Raw genomic sequence first — 14,634 nt, 5'->3', positions numbered from 1 at the left:
ATATGGGGTGAGAGGGTGGGAGGTGGCCCTGGGGGCTCCGCTTGGGGAGGGTGGAAGCGGGGGGACATCAGAAGACAGTTGAGGTGGGGCTGTAGGAATCCAACTACGGTGAGACCACCAGAACCCAACCGTGGTGGGACCACCAGAAACCAACCGTGGTTGAGACCATCAGAACCCAACCACGGCTGGACCACCAGAAACCAACTATGGTGAGACCACCAGAACCCAACCGTGGTTGGGACCACCATGACCCAACCGTGGTTGAGGCCACCAGAAACCAACTACGGTGAGACCACCATAACCCAACAGTGGTTGGGACCACCAGAACCCAACTATGGTGAGACCACCAGAACCCAACCGTGGTTGAGACCACCAGAACCCAACCGTGGTTGAGACCACCAGAACCCAACCGTGGTTGAGACCACCAGAACCCAACCGTGGTTGAGACCACCAGAACCCAACCGCGGTTGAGACCACCAGAACCCAACCGCGGTTGAGACCACCAGAACCCAACCGCGGTTGAGACCACCAGAACCCAACCGCGGTTGAGACCACCAGAACCCAACCGCGGTTGAGACCACCAGAACCCAACCGCGGTTGAGACCACCAGAACCCAACCGCGGTCTCTCCGTGCCCATGTCCCCTTCCAGGACGTTGCCCACCTCTCCTCCCACTCGTGACATCCATGATTTTGTCCGTCCCCACGTCCCCACCAAAGCCTTTTGTCACCCACAGCTTCGTGGTGCGTGCCGGGCACCGGCTGCCGACCCGGGGTCAGCTGCGTCCCCCACCCGACACTGATGAGGAGGGACCTGTCTCCAGGTGAAGGGGACAGGATGAAGATTTGGGGTGGGGGGATGAGGAGATGGGAGAGTGGAGATGTCAGTGGGGGAGGGATGGAGGGAAGGTGGAAAAAAATATGGGTGGTGGGTGGGTGGGTGGATGGAGGAACCAGGGAGGGAGGGAGGATGGAGGGAGGGAGGGACCAGGGATGGATGGAGGGAGGAACCAGGGATGAAGAATGGATGGAGGGAGGAACCAGGGATGAAGAATGGATGGAGGGAGGAATCAGAGATGGTGGAAGGATGGAGGATGGATGGAGGGAGGAACCAGGGATGAATGATGGATGGATGGAGGAACCATGGATGGTGGATGGATGGAGGATGGAGGGAGGATGGAGGGAGGAACCATGGATGGAAGAACCATGGATGATGGATGGATGGATGATGGATGGATGGATGGATGATGGATGGATGGAGGAACCATGGATGATGGATGGATGGAGGAACCATGGATGGAGGAACCATGGATGATGGATGGATGGAGGAACCATGGATGATGGATGGATGGATGATGGATGGATGGATGATGGATGGATGGATGATGGATGGATGGATGATGGATGGATGGATGATGGATGGATGGATGATGGATGGATGGATGATGGATGGATGGATGATGGATGGATGGAGGAACCATGGATGATGGATGGATGATGGATGGATGGATGGAGGAACCATGGGTGATGGATGGATGGATGATGGATAGATTGAGGAACTATGGATGATGGATGGAGGAACCATGGATGGAGGAACCATGGATGATGGATGGATGGATGACGGATGGATGGATGACGGATGGATGGATGGATGATGGATGGAGGAACCATGGATGATGGATGGATGGATGATGGACGGATGGATAAAGGACCACAGACGGTGGAAGGATGGATGAACTGAGGACCCACAGATGGTCCTGACCACGTGTCCCCACCAGGAAACCTTCCGGGAGCGCTGTGGTCGCTGCTGCCCTTGAACCTGCCCATCTCCTTCAGCCCGTTGGCACCATGACCCCCCCTCTGCCTCCTGCTCCTCCCAATTAATTAATTTAATTCATTAATAAAACGCTTCCGCTTCGATTTCTGCCTCTGTCCCTCTTCCCTCCCCCCCCCCCACCCCACGGACAGAACAGGGCCGTACTCAGCACCAGTTCAACCCTTTATTGGCCGTGTCACCGCCCCACGGTGACAGCGGTGTCCCCTCCCCCACCAGGTGTGTGTCACCCTCTGTCACCAACGCCCCCCCGGGTGACAACGGTGAATTCCCCCCCCCATCTCAACCCCAAAACCACAAACGGAGCTCAGATCTTGCCAGGGAAGGTCCCCTCCTCGCGGGCCTCGTCCCACGTTGTCACCTGTGGGGTGACACGGAGAGGACAGGGACGTGAGTGGGGGGACACGGCACCACCGACATTGGGGGGGGACACAGTGACACTGGGGGGGGGAAGTGACACCACGTTGGTGTCTTTGGGGATGAGGTGACACTGCGGGACCCCTGGGACACTGTGGGGGATGGGGTGACATTGGAGGTGACAACGGGACCCCTGGGACACTGTGGGGGATGGGGTGACATTGGAGGGGACAATCGGACCCCTGGGACACTGTGGGGACACCAGGAAGGACCTAAAGGACTTGGGGACACCATGGGGGACCTGAGGGACACCATGGGGACACCAGGACCTAGAGGACATGAGGGACACTGTGGGGACACCAGGAAGGACCTGAGGGACACCAAGGGGACCTGAGGGACATGGGGACACCAGGAAGGACCTGAGGGACACCAAGGGGACCTGAGGGACATGGGGACACCAGGAAGGACCTGAGGACACCATGGGGACACCATGGGGACACCGTGGAGGACCTAAGGGACACCACAGGGAACCGGAGAGACATGGGGACACCAGGAAGGACCTGAGGGACATGGGGACACCAAGAAGGACCTGAGAGACACCGTGGGGACACCAGGACCTAGAGGACATGAGGGACACCATGGGGACACCAGGAAGGACCTGAGGGACACCAAGGGGACCTGAGGGACATGGGGACACCAGGAAGGACCTGAGGGACACCGTGGGGACACCAGGACCTAGAGGACATGAGGGACACTGTGGGGACACCAGGAAGGACCTGAGGGACACCAAGGGGACCTGAGGGACATGGGGACACCAGGAAGGACCTAAAGGACATGAAGACACCATGGGGGACCTGAGGGACATGGGGACACCAGGAAGGACCTAAAGGACACGGGGACACCAGGAAGGACCTGAGGACACCATGGGGACACCGTGAAGGACCTAAGGGACACCACAGGGAACCGGAGAGACATGGGGACACCAGGAAGGACCTGAGGGACATGGGGACACCAAGAAGGACCTGAGAGACAACGTGGGGACACCAGGACCTAGAGGACATGAGGGACACCATGGGGACACCAGGAAGGACCTGAGGGACACCAAGGGGACCTGAGGGACATGGGGACACCAGGAAGGACCTAAAGGACACGGGGACACCATGGGGGACCTGAGGGACACGGGGACATCATGGGGGACCTAAAGGACACGGGGACACCATGGGGGACCTGAGGGACATGGGGACACCATGGGGGACCTAAAGGACGCGGGGACACCATGGGGGACCTGAGGGACGTGGGGACACCATGGGGGACCTAAAGGACACCAAGGGGACCTGAGGGACATGGGGACACCAGGAAGGACCTGAAGGACACGGGGACACCATGGGGGACCTGAGGGACACCACGAGGGTCCCACCTGCCCCCCACCCAAGAGAAGCGTGGGGACAAAGCAGGAGGACCCAACCCCCACCCACCAGGAAAAAAGCTCAAGGACCACGAGGACGTCCTCGGAGGGCCACCAAGGGGGGGGGAGGGGGGGGGAGGTGACACCCGGAGGGCCACCAAGGGGGGGGGGAGGTGACACTCACCCAGGAGGTGGGACAGATGGATTTGTAGACGCGGTAGTACCACTGGCACGGGGTGGCATCCGCCCCTTTGGCCGCCATCGCTTTCTCGCAGCGGTGGAAATCTGTTATGGGGTGGGGGGGGGGGAGATGGGGGTCAGGGGTGACCCCAAAAAGGGGGGGGGAGGGGAGAAGGGAACGGGGGGAGGGGAGGGAGGAAGAGAGGAAATGGGGGAGGGGGGGAGGGAGAGGGGAAAGGGAGGGGGAGGGGGAGAGGGGAAAGGGAGGGGGAGGGGGAGAGGGAGAGGGGAAAGGGAGGGGGAGGGGGGGAGGGAGAGGGGAAAGGGAGGGGGAGGGGGGGAGGGAGAGGGGAAAGGAGAGGGGAAAGGAGAGGGGAAAGGGAGGGAGAGGGGAAAGGGAGGGGGAGGGGGGGAGGGAGAGGGGAGAGGGAGGGGGGGGGGGGGGAGGAAGTGGTGTGTACCCAGGTAGTTCTGCCAGCAGTTCCTGGTCTGGTTCTGGTTGGGGAAGCGGCTGTCGAACGGAGCGGTTTTGTAGCGCTCCAGTTTGGTTCGGATGTCCTCGGCCATGGCTGCGGGCGTTAATGAGCGGCAGCAATTAGTGACTGATTAATTGGGGTGGAGGAGGGGAAGGGTGGAGGAGGGGAAGGGCGGGGGGGAGAACTAAGGGATCCTGCTGTGCGCCCTCGAGGGGATTATGGTGTTTCCCAGTGCCCCCAGTAAGGCAGCAGGACCTTTCCCAGTGCCCCCAGTAAGGCAGCAGGACCCTTCCCAGTGCCCCCAGTAAGGCAGCAGGACCTTTCCCAGCGCTCCCGGTAAGGCCCCGGTAAGGCCCCAGCGCCCCCGGTAAGGCCCCGGCGCCCTCCCCGGCGCCCCCGGTAAGGCCTCGGTGCCCTCCCCGGCGCTCCCGGTAAGACCCCGGTGTCCCCCCCGGCGCTCCCGGTAAGGCCCCGGTGCCCTCCCCGGCGCTCCCGGTAAGGCCCCGGTGCCCTCCCCGGCGCCCCCGGTAAGGCCCCGGTGCCCTCCCCGGCGCCCCCGGTAAGGCCCCGGTGCCCTCCCCGGCGCCCCCGGTAAGGCCCCGGTGTCCCCCCCGGCGCTCCCAGTCACCGTCCGCCGCCGTTCCCGTCAAAGTGACTTTCACCACCACTGCCGCCCCCGAGACGGAACAACCGAGACGCGTCGCGCAGAGCGCCGCCGGAAGTGACGGCACAATTCGTGGCGCAGCAAGGGGGACACCATAGAGGCGCGGAGGGTAGAGCGCCCCACGGAAAGGGAGGGGCTGAGCTCTGGAGGACTGCGGCGGGAGGAAAGCGGCGGCGGGGACCTCCGTCGCCCCAAAAATGGCTCAGATGGCCCCAAAATGCTCTTTATCGCACTCGTAATCACTGCTAGTGCACAAAATGCCCCGAAATGGATCCGAAACACCTCGAAGCAGCCCCAGAGCGCCCCTTAAAACATCCGTAACCCCGCAGTGTCTCTAAATGCTCTGATCCGACCCCTAAATACTTCAGAACGGCCCCAAAACGCCCCTAAACCGACCCCAAAACGCTCTTTATGTTCCTCATACTCGTTCTCAGTGTCTTAAGCGTCGCCAAAGCCCCCAAATAACCCCAAAATAGCCCAATTCACTTTCGCTGCCCCAAAAAAGGCACCCAAGTACCTCAAAAATGCCCCATCCCTGCCCCTAAATGCCCCCCCCACGTCCCCCAAATACCCCATCCCTGTTCCTAGGTACCCCCTAAATGCCCCCCACATCCCTGAACACCCTGTCCTTGTCCCCAAATGCCCCCAAGTCCATCAGAATACCCCATACCAGCCCCCAGCCCCCCTCTAAAACCCTAAATACCCCCACCCCTGCCCCCAGATCCCCTCCTGGACCCCCCAAAAACTCAATTCCTGCCCCTAAACAACCCCCACATCCCCAAAAGACACCAACTCTTGCCAAACACCCCCAGGACTCCCCTAAAAATCCCACTCCTGCCCCCACGCTCCCCCTAAATACCCCATCTCTCACCCTAAATACCCCCCACGACCCCCCAAAACACTCCAACCATACCCCATTTCCCCTCCTAGAACCCCAAATTGCTCAACTTTGTCCCCAGATACCCCAATTTCTGCCTTCAAACGCCCCCAAGTACCTCCCTATCCCAAATAAATAACCCACTCCTGCACCCAAACGAACCCCAAACCCCATTTCCGTTCCCCCGCCGGGCACTAGGACCCCGCAACCTCACCCTCACTTCCGCCCGGTTGTTCCTCTTCGAGGATTCTGCGCATGCGTCTTGCCCTGAAAGGGGCGGGACTGGAAGTCGGCCTAGGGGAGATCGTTTCCGGTTCCGGCAATCTGCGCGCGGCGTGCGAGGACGTCAGGATGCGGCCTGGTGGGTTACTGGGAGTACTGGTGATACTGGGAGGCACTGGGAGGGACTGGGAGCGAAGGGAGGGGGTCGAGGGGGAGCTGCGGTGTTACTGGGAGGGGTTGGGGCCCTTAATGGGAGGGGTTGGGGGGCGCTGGGGCTTTACTGGGGGTTACTGGGAGGGAAGTGGGGTGGTACTGGGAGGGACTGGGAAGCACTGGGAGGGAGTGGGGTGTTGCTGGGGGGCTACTGGGACGATACTGGGGGGTGGTGGGGGGATCTGGGAGGATACTGGGGGGTTACTGGGAGGAACTGGGGGTGGGGGGGGTTACTGGGAGGCACTGGAGGATGATTGGCGGGAACTGGGAGGGACTGGGAGGATACTGGGGGGTTACTGGGAGGTGGGGGGGTAACTGGGAGGGACTGGGAGGATACTGGTGGGGTTACTGGGAGGCCTCTCCCCCTCCCCTCAGGTTTCAGCCCCCGTGGGGGTCGCGGTGGCTTCGGGGACCGGGGGGGACGTGGTGGTTTCCGGGGGGGCCGAGGTGAGTACCGCCTTCCCAGTATACCCAGTGCTCCCAGTACGCACGCACCGGAGTCGGGGCCGAAGTTCCCAGTGTCTCTTGTGATTTTTTTTTTTCCCAGTTTGCCCAGTTGCTTTCTAACCCCCTTCCAGTTTGCTCAGTAATTCCCAGCCCACCCCCAACCCCCCCCCTCCCCATTGCTTCTCCTGGTCCCCCCAGTAAGCCCAGTTGCTTCCAGTTCCCACCCCATTTTCTCTCCCAGTACCCCCAGTAAGCCTGGCTGCACCCTCCTTCTCCTCCCAGTAAGCCCAGTTCCCCTCCCAGTGCCCCCAGTAAGCCCAGTTCCCCCCTACTCCCCTCCCAGTGCCCCCAGTAAGCCCAGTTCCCCCCTACTCCCCTCCCAGTGCCCCCAGTAAGCCCAGTTCCCCCCTACTCCCCTCCCAGTGCCCCCAGTAAGCCCAGTTCCCCCCTACTCCCCTCCCAGTGCCCCTCCCAGTGCCCCCAGTAAGCCCAGTTCCCCCCTACTCCCCTCCCAGTGCCCCCAGTAAGCCCAGTTCCCCGCTACTCCCCTCCCAGTGCCCCCAGTAAGCCCAGTTCCCCGCTACTCCCCTCCCAGTGCCCCCAGTAAGCCCAGTTCCCCCTTACTCTCTTCCCAGTGCCCCTCCCAGTGCCCCCAGTAAGCCCAGTTCCCCCTTACTCTCTTCCCAGTGCCCCTCCCAGTGCCCCCAGTAAGCCCAGTTCCCCCCTACTCCCCTCCCAGTGCCCCTCCCAGTGCCCCCAGTAAGCCCAGTTCCCCCCTACTCCCCTCCTAGTGCCCCCAGTAAGCCCAGTTCCCCCTACTCCTCCCCCAGCTCCCCTCTCAGTTGCCCCCAGCTCCCCTCCCAGTTCTCCCAGTCCCCCCAGTTCCCGATGCCCACGCTGTTCTCTCCCCACAGGTGGTGGTTTTAAGTCCCCCGGGGGCGGTGGTGGTGGCGGCCGCGGTGGTTTTGGGGGCAGAGGAAGAGGAGGACCCGGCCGGGGGGGCCGGGGGGGGCGCGGCGGAGGCCGGGGGGGCTTCAAGGGGGGCAAAAAAGTGACAGTGGAGCCCCATCGACACGAAGGTGAGGGGCTGGGGGGCAGTTGTGTGATCTGGAGGGTATTTGGAGGGACTGGGGGGCAATTGAGGGCAGTTTGGGGGCCCGGGGGGGGGGCAATTGTGTGATCTGGGGGGCATTTTGTGGGGTTGAGGGGCAACTGGGGGTAGTTTGGGGGTCTGGGGTGCAATGGTGTGATGTGCGGGGCAATTGGGGGCGGTTTGGGGTGTGGGGGGCAATTGGAGGCCGTTGGAGGGGGGGGGTGCAATTGGGGGAGGGGCTGAGGGGCAATTGTGTGATGTGTGGGGCAATTGGGGAGGTCTGGGGGATCGAGTGTGTGATCTGTGGGGTAATTGGGGGCACTTTGGGGGCCTGGGGGGGGCAGATAGGTGGGCTCTGTGAGGTAGTTAAGGGGATCTATGGGGCCGCTGTGGGTCCCGCCCCATAGATCCCCCCTCCCCTCCCCCTTTCCAGGCGTCTTCATCTGCCGGGGGAAGGAGGACGCGCTCGTCACCCGCAACATGGTGCCAGGGGAATCGGTGTATGGCGAGAAGAGGATCTCAGTGGAGGTGTGACACCGGTCCCGGGTGACACTGATCCCGGGTGACACCGGTCCTGGGTGACAACAATCCCAGGTGGAGTCGATCCCGGGTGACACCGATCCCGGGTGATGTCGGTCTGGGTGATGTTGGTCCGGGTGACACCAATCCTGGGTGACACGGATCCTGGGTGACATCAATCTGGGTGACACCAATCCCGGGTGACATGGATCCTGGGTGACACGGATCACGGGTGACACAGATCACAGGTGACACCAGTCTGGGTGATGTTGGTCCAGGTGACACCGGTCCCGGGTGACACCAATCCTGGGTGATGTCAGTCTGGGTGATACTGATCCTGGGTGACACCCATCCCGAGTGATGCCAGTCTGGGTGACACCAATCCCGGGTGACATTGATCCCGGGTGACATCAATCTGGGTGACACGGTTCCCGGGTGACACCAGTCTGGGTGATGTTGGTCCGGGTGACACCAATCCTGGGTGATGTCAGTCTGGGTGATACTGATCCCAGGTGTCACCGATCCCAAGTGATGCCAGTCTGGGTGACACCAATCCCAGGTGACACCAATCCCGGGTGACACAGATCCCGGGTGACACCAGTCTGGGTGACACCGATCCCGGGTGACATCAATCTGGGTGACACCAGTCTGGGTGATGTTGGTCTGGGTGACACGGATCCCGGGTGACACCAGTCTGGGTGATGTTGGTCCGGGTGACACCAATCCTGGGTGATGTCAGTCTGGGTGATACTGATCTTGGGTGACACCGATCCTGAGTGATGCCAGTCCGGGTGACACTGGTCCAGGTGACACCGAGTCTGGGTGACCCCAATCCTGGGTAACCCCCATCCCAAGTGATGCCAGTCTGGGTGACATCGATCTGGGTGACACTGGTCCAGGTGACGTCAGTCTGGGTGACATCGATCTGGGTGGCACCAATCCTGGGTGACGCCGGTCTGGGTGGCACCGATCTCGGGTGACGTTGGTCTGGGTGACACCGGTCCGCTTGACGTGTCACCCGTTCCCAAAGGATGGTGACACCAAAGTGGAGTACCGCGCGTGGAACCCGTTCCGCTCCAAGCTGGCGGCCGCCATCCTCGGTGGCATCGATCAGATCCACATCCGACCCGGGGCGAAGGTCCTCTACCTCGGGGCGGCGTCGGGGACGACGGTGTCACACGTCTCGGACATCGTGGGACCGGTGAGGAGCTTGGGGACAGAACGGGGGTGGCGTCTTGGGGACGTCGCTGTGGGGTTCTGGGTCAAGGAGACATGGAGGTGGCATCTTGGGGACATCTGTAGGGTTGTGGGTCAAGGAGATGTAGAGGTGGCATCTTGGGGACATCTCAGTAGGGTGTTGTGTCAAGGGGATGTGGAGGTGGCATCTTGGGGACATTTCTTTGGGGTTTTGGGACAAGGGGACACCTTGAGATGGCACCTGGGGACATCTGTGTAGGATCCTGGGTCAGGGGGACATGGAGGTGGCATCTTGAGGTCATCTCAGTAGGGTTGTGGGTCAAGGGGACGCGGAGGTGGCATCTTGGGGACATTTCTTTGGGGTTTGGGGTCAAGGGGACATCTTGAGGTGGCATCTTGGAGACATCTCTAGAGTTCTGGATCTTGAGGTGGCATCTTGAGGTCATCTCAGTAGGGTTCTGGGTCAAGGGAGCACGGAGGTGGCATCTTGGGGACATCTCTGTAGGGTTCTGGGTCAAGAGAACGTGGAGGTGACACCTTGGGGACATCTCAGTAGGGTTGTGGGTCAAGGGAACGTGGAGGTGGCATCTTGGGGACATCTCAGTAGGGTGCTGGGTCAAGGGGACGTGGAGGTGACACCTTGGGGACATCTCTGTAGGGTTCTGGATCTCGAGGTGGCATCTTGAGGTCATCTCAGTAGGGTTGTGGGTCAAGGAGATGTAGAGGTGGCATCTTGGGGACATTTCTTTGGGGTTCTGGGTCAAGGGAGCACGGAGGTGGCATCTTGGGGACATATCTTTGGGGTTTGGGGTCTAGGGGACACCTTGAGGTGGCATCTTGGGGACGTCTCTGTAGGGTGTTGGGTCAAGGGGACGTGGAGGTGACACCTTGGGGACATCTCTGTAGGGTTCTGGATCTCGGGGTGGCATCTTGAGGACGTCCCTCTGGGGTTCTGGGTCGGGGTATCTCCAACCTCGGGGCCACCACAGATGTCCCCATTTGGGGGGTGGGGGTGGGGGGGAGGTGACACCGCTGTCCCCAGGAGGGTTTGGTGTACGCGGTGGAGTTCTCGCACCGTTCGGGTCGGGACCTCATCAACGTGGCCAAGAAGAGGACCAACGTCATCCCCGTCATCGAGGACGCGCGGCACCCCCACAAGTACCGCATGCTCATAGGTGAGGGGGGAGGAGGGGGCGGTTTTGGGGTCTGGGTGACATTTTGGGGGGGGATATTTTGGGATTTGGGGGATTTTTGGGGGATATTTTGGGATGTTGGGGTCCGGAGGCGGTTGGTTGTATTGTGTGGTGGATCTGGGAGGGGTTGGGGGATCTTTGGGTTCTTGGGGGATTTTGGGGTCCTAGAAGGGCAGATTTGGGGTCAGAAAGAGCAGTTATGGGGTCTGGGGAGGGTCTGAGTCACATCTTTGGGGTTTTTTTTTGGGGGGGGGTGGGATATTTTGGGGGGATTTTTGGTGGATATTTTGGGATGTTGGGGTTGGGAGGCAGTTGGTTGTGTTGGTGTTGGGGATCTTTGGGTTCTTGGGGGATTTTGGGGTCCTGGAAGGGCAGATTTGGGGTCAGAAAGAGCAATTGTGGGGTCTGGGGAGGGTCTGAGTCACATCTTTGGGGTTTTGGGGGGGAGATATTTTGGGATTTGGGGGATTTTTGGGGGATATTTTGGGATGTTGGGGTCCGGAGGCGGTTGGTTGTATTGTGTGGTGGATCTGGGAGGGGTTGGGGGATCTTTGGGTTCTTGGGGGATTTTGGGGTCCTGGAAGGGCAGATTTGGGGTCAGAAAGAGCAATTGTGGGGTCTGGGGAGGGTCTGAGTCACATCTTTGGGGTTTTTTTTGGGGGGGTGGGATATTTTGAGGGGGATTTTTGGTGGATATTTTGGGATGTTGGGGTCGGGAGGCGGTTGGTTGTGTTGGTGTTGGGGATCTTTGGGTTCTTGGGGGATTTTGGGGTCCTGGAAGGGCAGATTTGGGGTCAGAAAGAGCAATTGTGGGGTCTGGGGAGGGTCTGAGTCACATCTTTGGGGGTTTTTTTTTGGGGGGGTGGGATATTTTGGGGGGATTTTTGGTGGATATTTTGGGATGTTGGGGTTGGGAGGCAGTTGGTTGTGTTGGTGTTGGGGATCTTTGGGTTCTTGGGGGATTTTGGGGTCCTGGAAGGGCAGATTTGGGGTCAGAAAGACCAATTTGAGGCTCTGGGTGACATTTATGGGATTTGGGGGGGAGATATTTTGGAATTTGGGGTGGATATTTTGGGATCTTGGGGTCCGGAGGCGGTTGATTGTGTTGTGATGGAGGTTCTGGTTTGGGGTTGGTGATCTTTGGGGGATTTTGGGGTCGGGAAGATGGATTTTGGGGTCGGGAAGATGGATTTTGGGGTTGGGAAGTCTGATTTTGGGGTCGGTCCCCAGGGATGGTGGACGTCATCTTCGCTGATGTGGCACAGCCGGATCAGTCGCGCATCGTCGCCCTCAACGCCCATAATTTCCTCCGCAACGGCGGCCACTTCGTTATCTCCATTAAGGTAACGAGCCAGGACCAGTATGGGGCACTGGGAGCTGACCAGTATGAGGACCTGACCAGTATGGGGCACTGGGAGCTGACCAGTATGGAGAACTGACCAGTATGGGGCACTGGGAGCTGACCAGTATGGAGAACTGACCAGTATGGGGCACTGGGAGCTGACCAGTATGGAGAACTGACCAGTATGGGGCACTGGGAGCTGACCAGTATGGAGAACTGACCAGTATGGGGCACTGGGAGCTGACCAGTATGGAGAACTGACCAGTATGGGGCACTGGGAGCTGACCAGTACGAGGACCTGACCAGTATGGGGCACTGGGAGCTGACCAGTATGGAGAACTGACCAGTATGGGGCACTGGGAGCTGACCAGTATGGAGAACTGACCAGTATGGGGCACTGGGAGCTGACCAGTATGGGGCACTGGGAGCTGACCAGTATGGAGAACTGACCAGTATGGGGCACTGGGAGCTGACCAGTATGGAGAACTGACCAGTATGGGGCACTGGGAGCTGACCAGTATGGAGAACTGACCAGTATGGGGCACTGGGAGCTGACCAGTATGAGGAGCTGACCAGTATGGGGCACTGGGAGCTGACCAGTATGGAGAACTGACCAGTATGGGGCACTGGGAGCTGACCAGTACGAGGACCTGACCAGTATGGGGCACTGGGAGCTGACCAGTATGGAGAACTGACCAGTATGGGGCACTGGGAGCTGACCAGTATGGAGAACTGACCAGTATGGGGCACTGGGAGCTGACCAGTATGGGGCACTGGGAGCTGACCAGTATGGAGAACTGACCAGTATGGGGCACTGGGAGCTGACCAGTATGGAGAACTGACCAGTATGGGGCACTGGGAGCTGACCAGTATGAGGAGCTGACCAGTATGGGGCACTGGGAGCTGACCAGTATGGAGAACTGACCAGTATGGGGCACTGGGAGCTGACCCAATCAACCTCTGACCCACCCCAATTAATATTAATCCCCCAATTAATATTAATCCCCCAATTAATATTAATCCCCCAATTAATATTAATCCCCCAATTAATATTAACCCCCCAATTAATATTACCCCCCCATCATTTCTCCCCCTATTAATCCCTGCTCTAACTCCCCAACCATCACCTTCACCCCTATCCCAATTAATATCACCCCCCCAATTAATATCACCCCCCCAATTAATATTACCCCCCCAATTAACATTAGCCCCCCCGTCATTTCTTCTTATATTAATTTCTTCTCTAACTTCTCAGCCATTCCCTTCACCCCTATCCCGATTAATATTACCCCCCCAATTAATATTACCCCCCAATTAATATTACCCCCCAATTAATATTACCCCCCAATTAATATTAATCATCCCCAATTAATATTAACCCCCAATTAATATTACCCCCCCATCCTTTCTCCCCCTATTAATCCCCCCCCAACTCCCAGCCATCCCTTCACCCCTATCCCAATTAATATTACCCCTATCCCAATTAATATTACCCCTATCCCAATTAATATTACCCCTATCCCAATTAATATTACCCCTATCCCAATTAATATTACCCCCCCAATTAATATTACCCCCCATCCTTTCTCCCCCTATTAATCCCCCCCCAACTCCCAGCCATCCCCTTCACCCCTACCCCAATTAATATCACCCCCCCAATTAATATCACCCCCCCAATTAATATCAAACCCCCCAATTAATATCACCCCCCCCAATAATATCACCCCCCCCCAATTAATATCACCCCCCCAATTAATATTACCCCCCCATCCTTTCTCCCCCTATTAATCCCCCCCCAACTCCCATCCCCTTCACCCCTACCCCAATCCACTTCCCCATCCCAATCCACACCTCCCCCTTCCAATTAACCCCCCCCGACCCCCCCTAATTAACATGACTCCCGCTAATTAACTCGTCCCCCCCCCCCCCCCAGGCGAACTGCATCGATTCGACGGCGGCGCCGGAAGCGGTGTTTGGCGTCGGAGGTGCGGAAGATGCAGCAGGAGAACATGAGGCCGCAGGAGCAGCTGACGCTGGAGCCCTACGAGCGCGACCACGCCGTGGTGGTCGGCGTGTCGCTTCTACCGGTGGGTGGGGGGGGGACTGGGACGGACTGGGAGCTAACTGGGATTATACTGGGAGCAAACTGGGACAAGCTGGGGGCAGAACTGGGGCAGATTGGGGCAAACTGGGAGGGACTGGGAGCAAGGAGTGAGACCACGCTGTGGTGGTCGGCGTCTACCGGTGGGGGGGGGGGACTGGGATGGACTGGGAGCAAACTGGGAGCAAACTGGGACAAGCTGGGGGCAGAACTGGGGCAGATTGGGGCAAACTGGGAGGGACTGGTGCAAACTGGGAGGGACTGGGAGTAAACTGGGAGGGGACTGGGAGTAAAACTGGGAGGGACTGGGGCAAACTGGGAGGGACTGGGGCAAACTGGGAGGGACTGGAGCAAACTGGGAGGGACTGGGACAAACTGGAGGTGGATTGGGGCATACTGGGAGGGACTGGGAGTAAACTGGGAGGGACTGGGAGTAAACTGGGAGGGACTGGGGCAAACTGGGAGGGACTGGGACAAGCTGGAGGCGGATTGGGGTCAAACTGGGAGGGACTGGGA

General features: G+C 59.4%; 2 protein-coding genes across 2 annotated transcripts; one reads left to right on the top strand and one right to left on the bottom strand.

Annotated features, from left to right (window-relative positions):
• Positions 1-2,123: 2,123 nt before the first annotated feature.
• On the bottom strand, positions 2,124-4,988 carry LOC136047786 (cytochrome c oxidase subunit 6B1). Its single transcript, XM_065735078.1, has 4 exons — positions 4,879-4,988; positions 4,236-4,343; positions 3,779-3,879; positions 2,124-2,193 (listed from the first exon to the last, which is right to left on the bottom strand). The coding sequence occupies exons 2-4, from the start codon at positions 4,339-4,341 to the stop codon at positions 2,140-2,142; spliced, it is 261 nt and encodes an 86-aa protein (XP_065591150.1). The 5' UTR covers positions 4,342-4,343; positions 4,879-4,988; the 3' UTR covers positions 2,124-2,139.
• A 1,150-nt stretch (positions 4,989-6,138) lies between these two features.
• Positions 6,139-14,389, top strand: LOC136047787 (rRNA 2'-O-methyltransferase fibrillarin-like). Its single transcript, XM_065735079.1, is given in 9 exon segments — positions 6,139-6,152; positions 6,602-6,673; positions 7,588-7,752; positions 8,200-8,294; positions 9,316-9,486; positions 10,525-10,657; positions 11,906-12,018; positions 13,951-13,992; positions 13,994-14,389. Coding segments are annotated over 9 exon segments (1,197 nt in total). The 5' UTR covers positions 6,139-6,142.
• The last annotated feature ends 245 nt before the right edge of the window (positions 14,390-14,634 follow it).

Source organism: Cyrtonyx montezumae, unplaced genomic scaffold, assembly GCF_038088225.1.
Source record: "Cyrtonyx montezumae isolate F1298 unplaced genomic scaffold, pur_monq_1.0 scaffold_180, whole genome shotgun sequence".
NCBI classification, from domain to species: domain Eukaryota; kingdom Metazoa; phylum Chordata; class Aves; order Galliformes; family Odontophoridae; genus Cyrtonyx; species Cyrtonyx montezumae.
This window is presented reverse-complemented; position numbering and strand designations above follow the sequence as displayed.